The sequence below is a fragment of the Bos grunniens genome, chromosome 6 (assembly GCF_055505025.1).
Source record: "Bos grunniens cultivar Pamir isolate PY7600 chromosome 6, Bosgru_T2T1.0, whole genome shotgun sequence".
Classification (NCBI taxonomy): domain Eukaryota; kingdom Metazoa; phylum Chordata; class Mammalia; order Artiodactyla; family Bovidae; genus Bos; species Bos grunniens.
In genome coordinates, this window is record NC_141170.1 from 82,795,314 (window position 1) to 82,812,826 (window position 17,513).

The window sequence follows — 17,513 nt, forward strand, 5'->3', positions numbered from 1 at the left end:
TTTTAATCCCTCCCTAGAAAATCTAGTCCCATGGATGGAGGAGCCTGGTGGGCTGCAGTCCATGGGGTAGCGAAGAGTCAGACAAGACTGAGCGACTTCACTTTCACTTTTCACTTTCATGCATTGGAGAAGGAGATGGCAACCCACTCCGGTGTTCTTGCCTGGAGAATCCCAGGGACGGGGGAGCCTGGTGGGCTGCCTTCTATGGGCTTGCACAGAGTCGGACACAACTGAAGCGATTTAGTAGTAGTAGTAGTAGTAGAAAATCTCCACAGCCTATTTATTCTACCTCTTAAAAGTTTTTCAAAGCAATTTCCTCTCTGTTCCCATGGCCATTTAAAATATTTAAATATTTTAAATGCGGATCTCATCAGTATCTCTCTGGTACAATTACAACCCTATATTTCTGAAACAGCTTTTTACTGTGTTCCTCTCCTGCAGCTTCTTTTTAGGTCTAAGGGCTCCACAGATGGGGTTCAAGGGTTCTGTGTTCATCCACCTAATTGTATTTGGATTCTGAGTGTGTGCACAGTGAAGTGAGCATCCAATACTTTTAACTTTTATAAGAATAAAAAATGCAGGCATATAGATGAAATTCCAAACTCCTTAACACAACTTCAAGGTTTTTTAAAATTAAATTCTCAGTCGTTTCCAACTCTTTGTGACCCCATGGACTGTAGCCTGCCAGTCTCCTGTCCATGGAATTCTCCAGGCAAGAATTTTTTCCAATTGCCATTTTTTCTTTTTTAAATTGCTATTGCTATTATATACCTTAAACTCTAGTCTTTTGATCATGGTAGGCTGGATAATAACCACCCAAACATGTTCACATCCTAATACCCACTGTGAATATGTAACCTTGCATGGCAAAAGGATTTTGCAGATGTAGTTAAATTAAGGATCTTGAGATGGGGAAGATTATCCTGCATCACCTAATCGCAAGGTGGCAGTAGTAATGTTAGTCACTCAGTCATGTCCAACTCTTTGCAATCCCATGGACTGCAGCCCACCAGGCTCTTCTGTCTGTGGAATTCTCTGGGGCAGAATAGTGGAGTGAGTTGCCATGCCCTTCTCCAGAGGATCCCCACCCAGGGATTGAACCTGGGTCTTCCACACTGTGGGCAGATTCTTTACCACTGGGACACCTCTAATAACATGAGTCGTTATAAGACGACAGGAGGGTCAGAGCTGGAGGAACTGTACTCAGATTTGAAGGTACTGGCTTGCAGAGAGAGGAAGAGGCCACAGCCAAGGAAGGAAGGTGGCCTCTAGAGGGACAGGAATGACCTTGATTTTAACCCAGTGAAACTGACTGCAGACCTCAGACCTTTTGAACAATAAATAAAATTATGTTAAGTCACTAAATTGGTGGTAATTTGTCACAGCAGCAATAGGAAACGAATACACTGTTGCCCAGGAATTAAGTAAGGCTTATATTTTCCTACTTTAGAACCTTTGTTCACCAGAACGTCCTTGTCTCCTCTTTCCACTTGGGAAAGTAACACACTCACTTCAATGCCTGGCACCAGTGTCATTAGCATTCCTGATGAAAGTTATCCCTTTGGTGGACCCATGTCGGATTTCAACCACTAGTATAACATTTACACATGGCACTGCTCTTGTCTGCAAACCTATTTTTCTAGATTGAGAACTCCTTGAGGGATAGAGCATTATCTTATTCAATTTCTTGGTAAGTTTCATAACATAAATATTTGCACAATTAATGTATTAAATGTGTAGCAAAATCTTGGATTGCCCCTGCAAGCACTCTGGGATCATTTAAAAGTTAAAAGAAATAGGGATTACGTGAGAGTCATCAGACAAAGAACTGAAAAGTGTGAACATGAATACAGCTTCTAAGGGATTTCAGAGAAAAAGTTTGGAGATCTGAAGGAGGAAAAAGAGTCAAGAATAATAAATATGTGATGAAGTAAAAAGGTAGTTAAAAGGTGCAAACTTCCAGTTGTGAGAAAAGTAAGTCCTGGGGATGTAATATATAGCATGGCAACTTTAGTTAATAATATTGTTGTATATTTGAAAGCTTCTGGAGAGTAGATCTTAAAAGTTCTCATCACAAGAAAAAAAAATGCAACTATGTGAGGTGATGATATAACTCAACTTACTGTGGTGATCATTCGACAATATACCCCTATATCAAGTCATCAAGCTGTGTACTTTAAACTTACACAATGTTTACATCGTTTACATCTCAAGACCACTGGAAAAATAATACTTATATTTTTATAAAAAAATTAGAACATAAAATTACATTCTATAATTATATCTGCAAGCACATAAAATCTCTAACAGAAGAAACAAGGAGTGCAGTGCTTACGGAAAATATGTTTGTGGCCTTTAATATCTGAGTTCCTTATTTTCAACCTCAATCAGGAAGATTCCACTGAATTTTTCAAATCTTAACCCTTAAGTTAAAATCCTTAAAGCAGTTACTTCTGATTGTTTAAAAATAAGAATTTAGTTACCTAAACATTTTTTATTAATATGTTTTAAAATATATGACCTGTGGTCAGCACAGTACCTAACTCATTGTGAGACTATAATAAATAAGATGGTTTAAACAAATATTTTTTAAAAATCCAGAAAAGTAAAAAAATAAGTCATGAGCTAATAAGAAAATAGTAACTGAATAATTACTCCCAGAACTAGAATTAAAGGTTGTTTTAACTTGTGAGGGGGTATAGGAAAAAATCACTGCTGCTGCTGCTGCTAAGTCGCTCAGTCATGTCTGACTCAGCAACCCCATAGACTGCAGCCCACACAGGCTCCTCCGTCCATGGGATTTTCCAGGCAAGAGTACTGGAGTGGGGTGCCATTGCCTTCTCTGAAACAATCACTAATGTTTGTTTATTGCCGAAGTCTTTCACATATGTTCTCATTTAGTTACGGTAACAATTCCACAATATAGGTAATATTCATGTTTATCAAATGAGAGACTGAAGATCAACAAAGGTTCAGACTTACACAGCCAACAATGGACAAAGCTACGTTTCAAACCCAGGCTTCTCTGAGATTAGTGTTCTCACAAATGCAATACAATACAATCAGCAAATCCCTTTTTAGAACACATCTGATTTCCAGTTGTGACAAGACTAAGAGTAAAGGCGTATTATGAACATCACCGCTAATTACAAGGAATAAACAGTAAACCAATATTCCAACTGAGAAATACTAAAGCAAAAGAGATTTTAAAAAATTACTCAGCACATTTACCTGTATTATCTCATTCAATCAACATAAAAAAACATAGGATGCAAATGCCATCATTCCCATTTTATAATGAAAAGATATTTGAAACTCAGAAATCAAGTTACTTGCCCAACCACTGCTGGAAAGATGTACAAACAGAATCAAAACTCAAAATGTCACGTATTTATTTAACAATAAAGTAATTATTAAGAAAACATCATTGCAAACAGTGGACTTTTTATGGATATTATTTATAATTATAAAGCATTAAAATGCATGAATATGCTAGACTATTATGGACTGTTAGGAAAGACGGAAAGAGCATTACTATAAGATTATTGTACATTCATGTGGCAGCTAACTGTTCAGTAGGAATATTTCACGTTACTATAGCTCTATTTGTTTGTTTTGGCTTCCTGGGTGGCTTAGAGGTAAAGAATCTGTCTGCCAATGCAGGAAATGCTGGTTCGATTCCTGGGTTGAGAAGATCCTCTGGAGACGGAAATGGCAACCCACTCCAATATTTTTGCCTGGGAAATCCCATGGACAGAGGAGCCTGGCAGGTTACAGTCCATGGGGACGCAGAAGAGTGAGACATGACTTAGTGACTAAAATAATCACAACAAATAATTTAATCACTATTTACAGATATGAATTGCTACTAAATCCCCACTTTATATATAACAATGTGTGTTCCCCTTCACTGGAATATGGTAAAATGCCTAGTGGACTTCCCAGGTGGCATGAGTGATAAAAAAAAAAAAAAAAATCCACCTACTAATGCATAAGACTTAAGATATGTGGGTTCAGTCCCTGGGTTGGGAAGATCCCCTGGAAGAAGAAATGGCAACTCACTCCAGTATTCTTGCCTGGAGAACCCCATGGACAAAAGAGCCTGGCAGGCTATAGTCCATGGGGTCACAAAGAGTTGGACACAGTTTAGTGACTGAGCACAAAATGCCTAGTGGTCAAGCAATTAACTGCTGTAGCCTGGGATAAATCACTGCAGATGGTGACTGCAGCCTTGAAATTAAAAGACGCTTGTTCCTTGGAAGAAAAGCTATGACCAACCTAGACAGCATATTAAAAAGCAGAGACATTACTTTGCCAACAAAGGTCCATCTAGTCAAAGTTATGGTTTTTCCAGTAGTCACGTATGGATGTGAGAGCTGGACTATAAAGAAAGCTGTGTGCTGAAGAATTGATGCTTTTGAACTGTGGTATTGGAGAAGACTTGAGAGTCCCTTGGACTGCAAGGGGATCCAACCAGTCCATCCTAAAGGAGATCAGTCCTGGGTGTTCATTGGAAGGACTGACACTGAAGCTGAAACTCCAATACTTTGGCACCTGATATGAAGAACTGATTCATTGGAAAAGACCCTGATGCTGGGAAAGATTTAAGGTGGGAGGAGAAGGGAATGACAGAGGATGAGATGGTTGGATGGCATCACCACCTCGATGGACATGAGTTTGAGTAAGCTCTGGGAGTTGGTGATGGACAGGGGAGCCTGGTGTGCTGCAGTCCATGGGGTTGCAAAGAGTTGGACACTACTGAGAAACTGAACTGAGAAAAATAAATTTCATAGTCATGTGCAAAGACTCTCAAAATATGCAAAAGGGAATCCTTCAATCAAAAGTAAAAAGATAAAAAGTGTAAGGGAGGGAGGGAGGGAGGGAGGGAGGGAAGTTGGTTAGTTGAAGTCAATACTGCATTTGAAAGGTACGTCAGAAAAACTACCTAAAAACCTGCTCTTCAGGGACTGTAGCAATAATAAATTAAAGTCATCTACTGGTTACAAAAAAAAATTCCAACAACTTCAGAACAAGGTCAGTGCAAAATAATTCCTGTGTTATGGTAACAGAGATTATTGTTAAATTTATCAGCCTGTTTCTTTTTAACATAACTGGAAACAAACTACCAACTGAAGTGAGAAATTTTAAAAGTCCAGTCAGCATTATAATGATAGATTTAATAAATCCATAAATTTTTTCTAAAAGAAGCAATCATGTAATTGCACATCAATTCAGCACACTGTTGACAGGGGTTTTCCAAATTGTTAGCTAGTTTCACTATTACATCCCCAAAGGAAAAGAACACAATGTAGATGATAAAGAAAAAGGGGGAAATAGAAATTTGTGAGATCTACAAGCATCATTATAAAAAGAAAAGGGTAGGGGTCAGGAGCTACCCCACACCCAAGGTCAGGGGCAGCAGCCGAGAGGAGCAACCCCATGTCCAAGGAGCAGTGGCTTCGTGAACGCAGGAGGGCCAAGAGGAGCTTCTCCATGTTCAAGGTCAGGAGGGGCAGCGGTGAGGAGATACCCCTCGTCCAAGGTAAGGAGCAGTGGCTGCACTTTGCTGGAGCAGCCGTGAAGAGATACCCCATGTCCAAATAAGGGAAACCCAAGTAAGACGGTAGGTGTTGCGAGAGGCATCAGAGGGCAGACACACAAACCATACTCACAGAAAACTAGTCAATCAAATCACACAGACCACAGCCTTGTCTAACTCAATGAAACTAAGTCATGCCATGTGGGGCCACCCAAGACGGGCGGGTCATGGTGAAGAGGTTTGACAGAATGCGGTCCACTGGAGAAGGGAATGGCAAACCACTTCAGTATTCTTGCCTTGAGAACCCCATGAACAGTATGAAAAGGCAAAATGATAGGATACTGAAAGAGGAACTTTCCAGGTCGGTAGATGCCCAATATGCTACTGGAGATCAGTGGAGAAATAACTCCAGAAAGAATGAAGGGAGGGACCAGGCAAAAACAATACCCAGTTGTGGATGTGACTGGTGATAGAAGCAAGGTCCGATGCTGTAAAGAGCAATATTGCATAGGAACCTGGAATGTTAGGTCCATGAATCAAGGCAAATTGGAAGTGGTCAAACAGGAGATGGCAAGAGTGAACGTCGACATTCTAGGAATCAGTGAACTAAAATGGACTGGAATGGGTGAATTTAACTCAGATGACCATTATATGTACTACTGTGGGCAGGAATCCCTTAGAAGAAATGGAGTAGCCATCATGGTCAACAAAAGAGTCCAAAATGCAGTACTTGGACACAATCTCAAAAAACGACAGAATGATCTCTGTTTGTTTCCAAGGCAAACCTTTCAATATCACAGTAATCCAAGTCTATACCCCAACCAGTAATGCTGAAAAAGCTGAAGTTGAACAGTTCTATGAAGACCTACAAGACCTTTTAGAACTAACACCCAAAAAAAGATGTCCTTTTCATTATAGGGGACTGGAATGCAAAAGTAGGAAGTCAAGAAACACCTGGAGTAACAGGCAGATTTGGCCTTGGAATACGGAATGAAGTAGGGCAAAGGCTAATAGAGTTTTGCCAAGAGAATGCACTGGTCATAGCAAACACCCTCTTCCAACAACGCAAGACAAGACTTTACACATGGACATCACCAGATGGTCAACACCGAAATCAGATTGATTATATTCTTTGCAGCCAAAGATGGAAAAGCTCTATACAGTCAGCAAAAACAAGATAGGGAGCTGACCATGGCTCAGACCGTGAATTCCTTATTGCCAAATTCAGACTTAAATTGAAGAAAGTAGGGAAAACCACTAGACCATTCAGGTATGACCTAAGTCAAATCCCTTATGACTATACAGTGGAAGTGAGAAATAGATTTAAGGGACTAGATCTGTTAGATAGAGTGCCTGATGAACTATGGACAGAGGTTCATGACACTGTACAGGAGACAGGGATCAAGACCATCCCCATGGAAAAGAAATGCAAAAAAGCAAAATGGCTGTCTGGGGAGGCCTTACAGATAGCTGTGAAAAGAAGAGAAGCAAAAACAAAGGAGAAAAGGAAAGATATAAGCATCTGAATGCAGAGTTCCAAAGAATAGGAAGGAGAGATAAGAAAGCCTTCCTCAGTGATCAGTGCAAAGAAATAGAGGAAAACAACAGAATGGGAAAGACTAGAAATCTGTTTAAGAAGACTAGAGATACCAAGGGAACATTTCATGCAAAGATGGGCTCAATAAAGGACAGAAATGGTATGGACCTAACAGAAGCAGAAGATACTAAGAATAGTAGTGGCAAGAATATACAGAAGAACTGTATAAAAAAGATCTTCATGACCAAGATAATCACGATGGTGTGATCACTCACCTAGAGCCAGACATCCTGGAATGTGAAGTCAAGTGGGCCTTAGGAAGCATCACTATGAACAAAGCTAGTGGAGGTGATGGAATTCCAGTTGAGCTACTTCAAATCCTGAAAGATGATGCTGTGAAAGTGCTGCACTCAATATGCCAGCAAATTTGGAAAACTCAGCAGTGGACACAGGACTGGAAAAGGTCAGCTTTCATTCCAATCCCAAAGAAAGGCAATGCCAAGAATGCTCAAACTACCGCACAATTGCACTCATCTCACACGCTAGTAAAGTAATGCTCAAAATTCTCCAAGCCAGGTTTCAGCAATACGTGAAATGTGAACTTCCAGATGTTCAAGCCAGTTTTTGAAAAGGCAGAGGAACCAGAGATCAAATTGCCAACATCCACTGGATCAATGAAAAAGCAAGAGAGTTCCAGAAAAACATCTATTTCTGCTTTACTGACTATGCCAAAGCCTTTGACTGTGTGGATCACAATAAACTGTGGAAAATTCTGAAACAGATGGGAATACCAGACCACCTGATCTGCCTCTTGAGAAACTTATATGCAGGTCAGGAAGCAACAGTTAGACATGGAACATGGAACATGTTCATGGACATGGAACAACAGACTGGTTCCAAATAGGAAAAGTAGTACATCATGGCTGTATATTGTCACCCTGCTTATTTAACTTATATGCAGAGTTCATCATGAGAAATGTTGGGCTGGAAGAAGCACAAGCTAGAATCAAGATTGCTGGGAGAAACATCAATAACTTCAGATATGCAGATGACACCACCCTTATGGCAGAAAGTGAAGAAGAACTAAAGAGCCTCTTGATGAAAGTGAAAGAGGAGAGTGAAAAAGTTGATGTAAAGCTTAACATTCAGAAAACTAAGATCATGGCGTCCAGTCCCATCACTTCATAGGAAATAGATGGGCAAACAGTGGAAACAGTGGGTGACTTTATTTTTAGGCTCCAAAATCACTGCCGATGGTGACTGCAGCCATGAAATTAAAAGATGCTCATTCCTTGAAAGGAGAGTTATGACCAACATAAACACCGTATTGAAAAGCAGAGACATTACTTTGCCAACAAAGGTCCATCTAGTCAAGGCTATGGTTTTTCCAGTGGTCATGTATGGATGTGAGAGTTGGACTGTGAAGAAAGCGGAGCACCAAAGAATTGATGCTTTTGAACTGTGGTGTTGGAGAAGACTCTTGAGAGTCCCTTGGACTGCAAGGAGATCCAACCAGTCCATCCTAAAGGAGATCAGTCCTGGGTGTTCTTTGGAAGGAATGATGCTAAAGCTGAAACTCCAATACTTTGGCCACCTCATGCGAAGAGTTGACTTATTGGAAAAGACTCTGATGCTGGGAGGGATTGGGGGCAGGAGGAGAAGGGGACGACAGAGGATGAGATGGGTGCATGGCATCACCGACTCGATGGACATGAGTTTGGGTGAACTCTGGGAATTGGTGATGGACAGGGAGGCCTGGCGTGCTGCCATTCATGGGGTCGCAAAGAGTCGGACACGATTGAGCAACTGAACTAAACTTAACTGAGGGGAAAATGTATCACACACACACATATAAATTGATATATGTGAATACACACCCATATGAAACAAAGCAAAAAAGGAAAAATATGAAAAGCCAAGGAAAAGAGATAATTATCACCTACCACCACCTTTCAGATTTTTAGTGTCAGGGTTTAAGTTGAGAAAGAAAATAAATACAAATAGGAAGGGCAGAGTTAGACTCTGCCACTATTTTACAAAGGAGAAAAAGATAATAATAAAGTATATTTCAAACATATCTCCAAAAGGATGACTCTTTGAAGACTGTCAATTGCACCATGCTGCTGCTGCTGCTGCTAAGTCGTTTCAGTCATGTCCAACTCTGTGCGACCCCATAGACAGCAGCCCACCAGGCTCCCCCATCCCTGGGATTTTCCAGGCAAGAACACTGGAGTGGGTTGCCATTTCCTTCTCCAATGCATGAAAGTGAAAAGTGAAAGTGAAGTTGCTCAGTCGTGTCTGACTCTTAGTGATCCCATGGACTGCAGCCTACCAGGCTCCTCAGTCCATGGGATTTTCCAGGCAAGAGTACTAGAGTGGGGTGCCATTGCCTTCTCCAAATATAGAAAGAGTTACCACTAAAACAAAACTAAAAAGAACACAATGAATGACTAAGAGAAAGAAAAATACAAGAAATTCAAAAGGAGTTAGCTATAGCAATTTAGCACAAACCAAAGCTCATAGATTTGTCAGATAAAAGGACGCCTAATTTCATCCACAAGTCATAATTTTTTCTTCTGACTAGATGGCCAGAATTTATCACAAGAATCCTTAAGTGACTGCATATCATGAAAAATATTGTCCACATCAGTTGTTCTAGATATAGAGATGTTCGTCAGCAAGTTCTTTATGTCTCTTCTCTAGCAAAGCCAGGCTTCCTTGGTAACCTGCAATGCAGGAGATCTAGGTTCGATTCTTGGGTCAGGAACATCCCCTGGAGAAGGGATAGGTTCCCCTCTCCAGCATTCATGGGCTTCCCTGGGGGCTCAGATGGTAAAGAATCCACCTGCAATTCTGGAGAGCTGGGTTTGATTCCTGGGTTGGGAAGATCCCCTGGAGAAGGGCATGGCAACCCACTCCAGTATTCTTGCCTGAGGAATCCCATGGACAGAGGAGCCTGGCGGGCTACAGTCCATGGACTCACAAAGAGTCAGACACGACTGAGCGACTAAGAACAACCAGGAAAGCCAGTGGAAGAACAGTAAATTGTAATACTTTAAACTTATTATTGTAACTCTATTGTGATTTAATTAAAAACTGAACTAAGGATCTGAATAGATGGCACTGCAAAAAAAAGATATATGAAATTGGTAAATAAGCTAATCAAGTCATGCTCCAATGAGCCATAAGGAAATACAAGGCAAAACCACAACCGGATACCAGTTTACATCTGCTGGGATGCTGTGAACAGAAAAGACAGTAACAAGGGTTGGTGAAGACACTGGAGCCTGCTGTGGTCTGACAGTCCATGTCCCTTCCAAATTCCTATGCTGAAATCCTAATGCCCAATATGACAGCCTGAGGTGGCAAGACCTTTGGGGTGTGCTTAGGTCTTGAGGGTGGAGCTTTCACTAATAGGTTCTAATAGAAGAGACCCACAGAGATCCCCCACCCCTTCCACCAAGTGGTGACATGACAAGAAGGCATCTGTCAACCAGGAAGTCAGTCCTAACCAGCCATCAGGCCAAATCTGCTGGCACCATGGTTCGAGACCTCTCACCCTCCAGAACTGTGAGAAATAACTTTCTGTTGTATATAAGCTACCTGATCTGTGGTATTTTGTTATAGCAGTCTGAATAAGATTGAGTCCTCACATACTATAAGATGGTGAATTGCTTTAGAAAATAGCTCCTCAAAGGGTTATACATAAAGTTACCACATGAACTAGCAACTCCAATCTGTGGTACACCTCAGGGAAATGAATACATATGTGCACTCAAAAACTTGTACTTGCATGTTCACAACAGCATTATTCATAATAGTCAAACAGTAGAAACAAGCAAAATGCCCATCATCTGATAGATGAAACACAGGGTATCCATATAACAATTATTCAGTAATAAATTGATGCAGTGATGCATGCTACAACAGGATTAAACTTGCAAACATTTGATTAAAGGAAAAGAAGCCATTCACAAAGGACACACTGTATGATTCCATTTATATGAAATACCTAGAATAGGCAAATCCATAAAGACGAGTGGTTGCCAAGGGCTGAGGAAGAGGACGGAGGGATGGAGGGAAAGGGGGTATTCTTTTGGGTGATAGAAACTTCTAGAATTGATCAAAACTGAGTTTCATGAACACCATCACGAGGCGTTAATAACTATCATCTTCAAGCATAAGGGAGTCTCATAAGGTGGAACTACAATGACTAGCCAGTTGCATTAGGGATAGCTTCAAGGTTGAAAGAATTAATAATTATTATTTAAACTTTTTTGAATCTTGGAGCCTTCAAGTATGTGTTGAAAGCTTTGAACAAGGTAAGTATGGTGTTACCCTGAGGAATGTAATTAATTTCATAGACATTAGAGAAGGATTCTCCATGACTGCAATCAATCAAGACAAAAACAAGATCACTCTTTAATCCTGCCTGAACAGAAAATCTCACCAGGAAAGAAGGGGAAAGCTATGTTACCACAAAAATGATCAAACACCCTCCTCTCCAGGTTAGTAAGAGTGACTACTGCTTCTTCTCCAAGGACTCTAGCCAGTTCCTCTGGCTTCTGGAGTAAAAATTAAGATGCCTAATAGCCAAATGGCCTCTGCTTTCTAACAGCACCCATCCAAAAACAAACCCTTCAATTCCTTTAAATCTCTATAAAAAATCACCTTACCCAAATCCTATAATAAGCTCTACCTGACTCCCTCTTTTCTGAGACTCTCTGTTTAGTAGTAAGCCCAACTGGGCAAAGATGTGTTTCTGACGGTATTTGGTTGATTAGAATCAACAATATCTAAAATATTTATAATGTGTTAATAAACACATGTATATAATTTATGTATATAACTTCAAATTCTTACTGAAACATGCATATACATACACACATTACATATATAATAATTACCCTGATGAAAGAGGATGGATACACACCAAAATATTGTGTAGTTATTTCTGAATATTGGTATGCTTGTTTCCTTTTTTTTCTGTATTTTATATCTTCCTTCAAATATTGCATATAATTTAAGAAGGTAGGAGGGGAAGAGAAAAGAAAAACTCTCCCAAAAGAATGTTTTAAGAGAGGAATCTCATTCACAGTGGTTGTCAATGTATAAGGCTTTCAATCTTTAGCCTATTACAAACACTTGTGATGCTCACCGAAAATAAGGATTCCTGAGCTTCATCCTGGAAGTGGGCGCCAGAATCTATAAGTCACACACCAGGCGATTCTCATCCATAGGGTCTAAGTAATCTTGAAAAACTCAGCTTTGGGGACAAACTAGAACTTGAAAGATGTACAGATTAACTTTGTAGCCTGCAAAAGACTTTGTAGGCTAAAGAAGAAGAATGAGGAGCCTGAAACCATGACGCTGCATTTGCCATGGAGAGGGAGAGGGAGGCACCGGAGGCTCTCAATAAACCTGATTTGATCCACCTGACAAAACTGTGGGCTCCTTTAGCAAACAGCTGGACACTGGGCAAGTTTGGAAACATAAGGCGGGCAGTGTGTAATCTCACTCAAATTCCCCACCCACATTGTTGACATCAATCAGCAATTCACTGGTTCTTCAATTTATATCCACCTGCTTTCCTAACTTTTAACATTTCCACCAGCAATTTTCCCTCTTCTGACCCTATTAAATCTTTTCTACCCTCCCAGGAACTCATTCTCTTATCTGTGCCTATACTGCCTATCAGCTGAAAATCTACCGCCAGCCAACAAAGAAATATGGAAAACTAAATTAAGTTTAAAAGCCCCTTGAAAGTGGAAGTCGCTCAGTCACGTCCGACTCTTTGTGACCCCATGCCTATACAGTCTATGGAATTCTCCAGGCCAGAATACTGGAGTGGGTAGCCTTTCCCTTCTCCAGAGGATCTTGCCAACCCAGGGATCAAACCCAGGTCTCCCGCATTGCAGGTGGATTCTTTACCAGCTGAGTCACAAGGGAAGCCATAAAAGCCTACTGAGCATCTATACAACACAAGACTATAAGTCACCTTTCAGTATCATAACCTTTTCTTTTTTTTAAGGAAAATGACTTTCTGATGAGCAATCTGACCTCACACTTGGGGCAAGAAATTTAAGTGGGAAAGTGTTCCCCCCTTTAACTAATTTAAAAGAAAACATTTATAATAAAAATGAACAAGCTTTTGTCTACAATATACAGTAAAATAACTTTACAGCTAAAAGAGACTTCAAAGTACAAACTTTCATTTTATTGATGACTGCTTCTTCTCCAATGAGGAGAAGCCTGTTCCTTCGGCTTCTGGGGTAAAAATGAAGATGCCTAATAGTAAAATTGCCTCTGCTTTCTAAAAGCACCCAACCAAGAACAGACCCTTCACTTTCTTTAAATGTCTCTAAAAATCACCTTCAGTTCAGTTCAGTTCAGTCACTCAGTCATGTCCAACTCTTTGCCACCCCATGAATTGCAGCACTCCAGGCCTCCCTGCCCATCACCAACTCCCGGAGTTCACTCAAACTCACGTGCATTGAGTCGGTGATGCCATCCAGCCATCTCATCCTCTGTTGTCCCCTTCTCCTCCTGCCCCCAATCCCTCACAGCATCAGAGTCTTTTCCAATGAGTCAACTCTTCACATGAGGTGGCCAAAGTACTGGAGTTTCAGCTTTAGCATCATTCCTTCCAAAGAACACCCAGGACTGATCTCCTTTAGGATGGACTGGTTGAATCTCCTTACAGTCCAAGGGACTCTCAAGAGTCTTCTCCAACACCACAGTTCAAAAGCATCAATTCTTCGGCACTCAGCTTTATTCACACTCCAACTCTCACATCCATACATGACCACTGGAAAAACCATAGCCTTGACTAGACAGACCTTTGTTGGCAAAGTAATGTCCCTGCTTTTGAATATGCTATCTAGGTTGGTCATAACTTTCCTTCCAAGGAGTAAGCGTCTTTTAATTTCATGGCTGCAATCACCATCTGCAGTGATTTTGGAGCCTAGAAAAATAAAGTCTGAAACTGTTTCCACTGTTTGCCCATCTATTTCCCATGAAGTGATGGGACCAGATGCCATGATCTTCGTTTTCTGAATGTTGAGCTTTAAGTCAACTTTTTCACTCTCCTCTTTCACTTTAATCAAGAGGCTTTTTAGTTCCTCTTCACTTTCTGCCATAAGGGTGGTGTTATCTGCATATCTGAGGTTATTGATATTTCTCCCGGCAATCTTGATTCCAGCTTACCCAAATCCTATAATAAGCTCTACCTGACTCCCAGCTTGAGCTTGTTTCACAGCTTGTTAGCACTAAAACACAACCCCAAATTATGTTTTAGTTTAAAATTCCCCTTAATATTTTATGTCTCTTAAAATAGGTAACAGTACATTTTTTTTGAAAGTGACAGATTTCCCACTGGCAGTAAAAATTTCAATTAACAGAGAAATACTACTTGATATTAAATCAGTTTAATACACATGGAATGATGTTAACATGTCCTCATCCTAAGCTTACTGGAGTAATTTCAGGTATCAAACAAAAACTTCCAAGTGCATGAGGTTAGTGATGAACTAAATGGAAACCTAAAATGCAGTGCCTATAAAATCAAGAATTTATTCTAGAGGTCTCCTATTCCACTGCAATACTATTATGCATTAAGAATAAATTTAGGACTTGTAAATGGTCAGAAACATAAGCCACTTTCAGGTGATTTGGAGTAGTTTTAAGAAAACCCACATTCCATAAACCAAATGCTGTGTCTGATCAACTCAGTTGCAGACTTAGAAGTACTCTCAAGCAAGAATGCCTTTTTGGTAGGTTATTTTCAAAAGTTTCATTTTAATAAACTGAGACTTTAATTTTTCAAAAAAAAAAAAAAAAAACCCACAAGTTTACTTTCCTGTTTTCATGTGTTTGAGTTAATACTTCAATTGTGATAGTGTGGGCAGAACACGCTTCAAAGTCAGATTAATCTCCATTCAACAACCTATATTTGATACATTCATACATTTCTTTAAGCTTTGCATCCTTGTACATAAAACAGAGGTAACACAAACTTTACTATTAGAAGGATTTAGGAGAGACTGCATATATGCAGAAGGAAAGAAATACTGGTGGCAAAATTCCACAAGGAGTGACGTGTCTTTTGATTAGGGTAAGGGACAACTGGAAAACAGATACAGAATATAAAGTTGCTCTGTGTAATAAAGGAAGAAGAATTGTAAGATTTCACAGGTGGCTGAGAGAGAAGGACAGAAGGGACCCTGAGACAGAAAAACACTGGCGAGAAAAGGGAAGGACGTCACAGCAAGACAGAGCAAGGCTGTGACACCCAATGGAAAGAACTGGCAGTAAGCAGTTCCCTATGGCCAGCCAGTCTCTTAATAAAACAAGGCTAACATGCATTCTATTTTAAGGTCTCCCTACTCTTATAGCTAATGTATTGATGTATCTACTGCAATTAGTGACCCCTCCCCTCCAAAAAAGGAACAAGTCTGTTAGATGAAATAAATCTTGTCTAAAGCTGTCTTGGGCAGACAAGGGTCTCCTACGAAGTAGTGTTTGAGGAAAACAAGAAATGTGGGCTATGTTCCAAATTTGAACTTACACAAAGTGATGAAAAGGGAACAGCTATAAGAGATAAGACACCAACAAGCTGGAGAATTCAGCAGAAACAGAGAGGATCCGAGAGGTGTCTGGAAGGAAATGAAACTCCAGAGATAGAGGGGGATAGAGGTAAGAGTCAGAGTTCATTTTATTTAAATATTATGGGGCCAGTAGGCTGTGAGAGGGGAAAACCAGGCTAACTTCTGGCTACATGTAATGTCAGCTCCCTTTCCTTCTGAGGAATGAATAATGTTTCATACCTCAGATACACCTGTTGTCACGCTTCTTATTAAATATCACTGGAGAAGGAAATGGCAACCCACGCCAGCATTCTTCCCTGGAGAATCCCATGGAGAGAGAAACCTGGCAGGCTACAGTCTAGTCCGTGGGGATCCAAGAGTCGGACACAACTTAGCGACTAAAACACCTCCACCACAGCTATCACAGAAAAGAGGGTAACTTTAAAAAATGATACTAAACTAGCACGAAGTTTCATTTTATCCAATATAGTGGACCAAGACATGAGGGGAGGGAGAGGAAAAGCAGACATTTGTCAAAAACCACTTACAACTTCAGTATAACTAGGAGATCAAAGATTTTCCAACACGTCAGATGGGGAAAAGCTGTGATTTTGAGGAAGGAAAATGAGCAGTTTGGGTGAGGAAGTCAGAGAATTAGAAGCCTTAAAATCATCTCCGCAGTAAGACTGCTCAGGTCAGTTCCCTTTTGAAACATTCTGGCAACAAAGTGGCCTTTGCAAATAAATGACTAATTACTATGCTACTTTATGTGAACGAAAAAGGTTAGACATTTATCTTCAGAAATTCGAGAGGCTTAACTAAAAGACTTGCATTTTTCTCAAATTGTACCCAAAAAAAGAGTAATAAAGGACAGGCTACAGGCGTGCCCTCGGTAAACAGGTGCTGCAGGACTGTGTAGCCGCTCGCTTCTCTAGGGAAGGCTCCCGGCCCTGCGGGGAAGCGAGTCCCGCCACGCCGGCAAGGCACGGTCCCTCGCAGCGGTTATAACGGCACAGGTGCCCGCAACTGATTCATTTAAAACGCCCAAATAGAAACGTAGTGTATCTCGGATTCAAACCAACCAAGGGAGTCTTTGTTAAAATTCCCTTACTACTACCTAGAGGCAGAGAGAGTGAAGGGAGCGGCAAGAAACTCACGAGGGAGCTTCCCACAGGCTCTCCCGTCTCCCGGGCTCCGTCAGCTTCGCACAGAGTAGCTTCTACAGACTGAGACTTCACCCGCGAGCAACCCAGCAGGAAGGCGACCGGATACGCAGTTTGACCGCCCTCGGCGGCGCGCCCACCTCTCCGGGGCTCGCTCGGATGGATGTTGCAGAGCTCAGCCCTACGTCCTCGCCTGACCCCTTTCCCCACGAGGAGCCAGCCTCCCTGCCTTCGGCCAGCAGCCGCGTCCCCCCGCTTATACCTTGACTCGGGATTCTTGCTCCGGCTCGTCCTGTCCTGGCGGGCGGGCTGGGGACTCCCGGGAGTCTGCGCTGCGAGGCGCGGACGCCCGGGCCGCTATTTGTAAACAAGCTCCACGTGCGCTCGCCCTGCCCCATTCGCATCGTGCTCAAGGCACCCGAGGCGGCGCAGCTTTCCCGCGAGCCCTCCGAGGGTGCGATTTTTATTCCCCGTAAGAGTGGGGGGAAGCCTCGCCCACAGAGCCGGGACACTGGGAAAAGGGCTAAGACAAGGTGAGCTTGCACCGCTCCCTGCTGGCGGGCGAAGCAGTCTGCAGGTTGGAGCAGCCCGGCCCTTAGCAGCAGCCACGCGACGCCCTGAGACTCCAAGGAGGTTGGGCCCGCCTCCTCCCACCCGCTCGCCCGAGACCCCGCCCCCGGGCCGCGCGC

The 17,513-nt window shown here is 41.6% G+C and overlaps 1 protein-coding gene across 29 annotated transcripts in view; it reads right to left on the reverse strand.

Annotated features, from left to right (window-relative positions):
- Nucleotides 1–17,513, reverse strand: part of FAM13A (family with sequence similarity 13 member A) — a 447,586-nt gene that overhangs the window by 320,032 nt on the left and 110,041 nt on the right. For 7 of the 29 annotated variants that reach the window (XM_086406451.1, XM_086406447.1, XM_086406446.1 and 4 more), the window contains exon 1: nt 17,087–17,488. The exons of 13 other annotated variants lie outside the window; for them this stretch is intronic. Coding sequence is in view for 1 of the 16 variants with exons in the window: in XM_086406458.1 (XP_086262584.1) it covers nt 17,087–17,228 (142 nt within the window). In the remaining 15 variants the exon portion in view is untranslated. Of the gene's footprint in view, nt 1–16,818; nt 17,512–17,513 lie in introns of those variants that run through there. 9 more of the 29 variants (XM_086406450.1, XM_086406440.1, XM_086406438.1 and 6 more) reach the window with 3 other exon arrangements.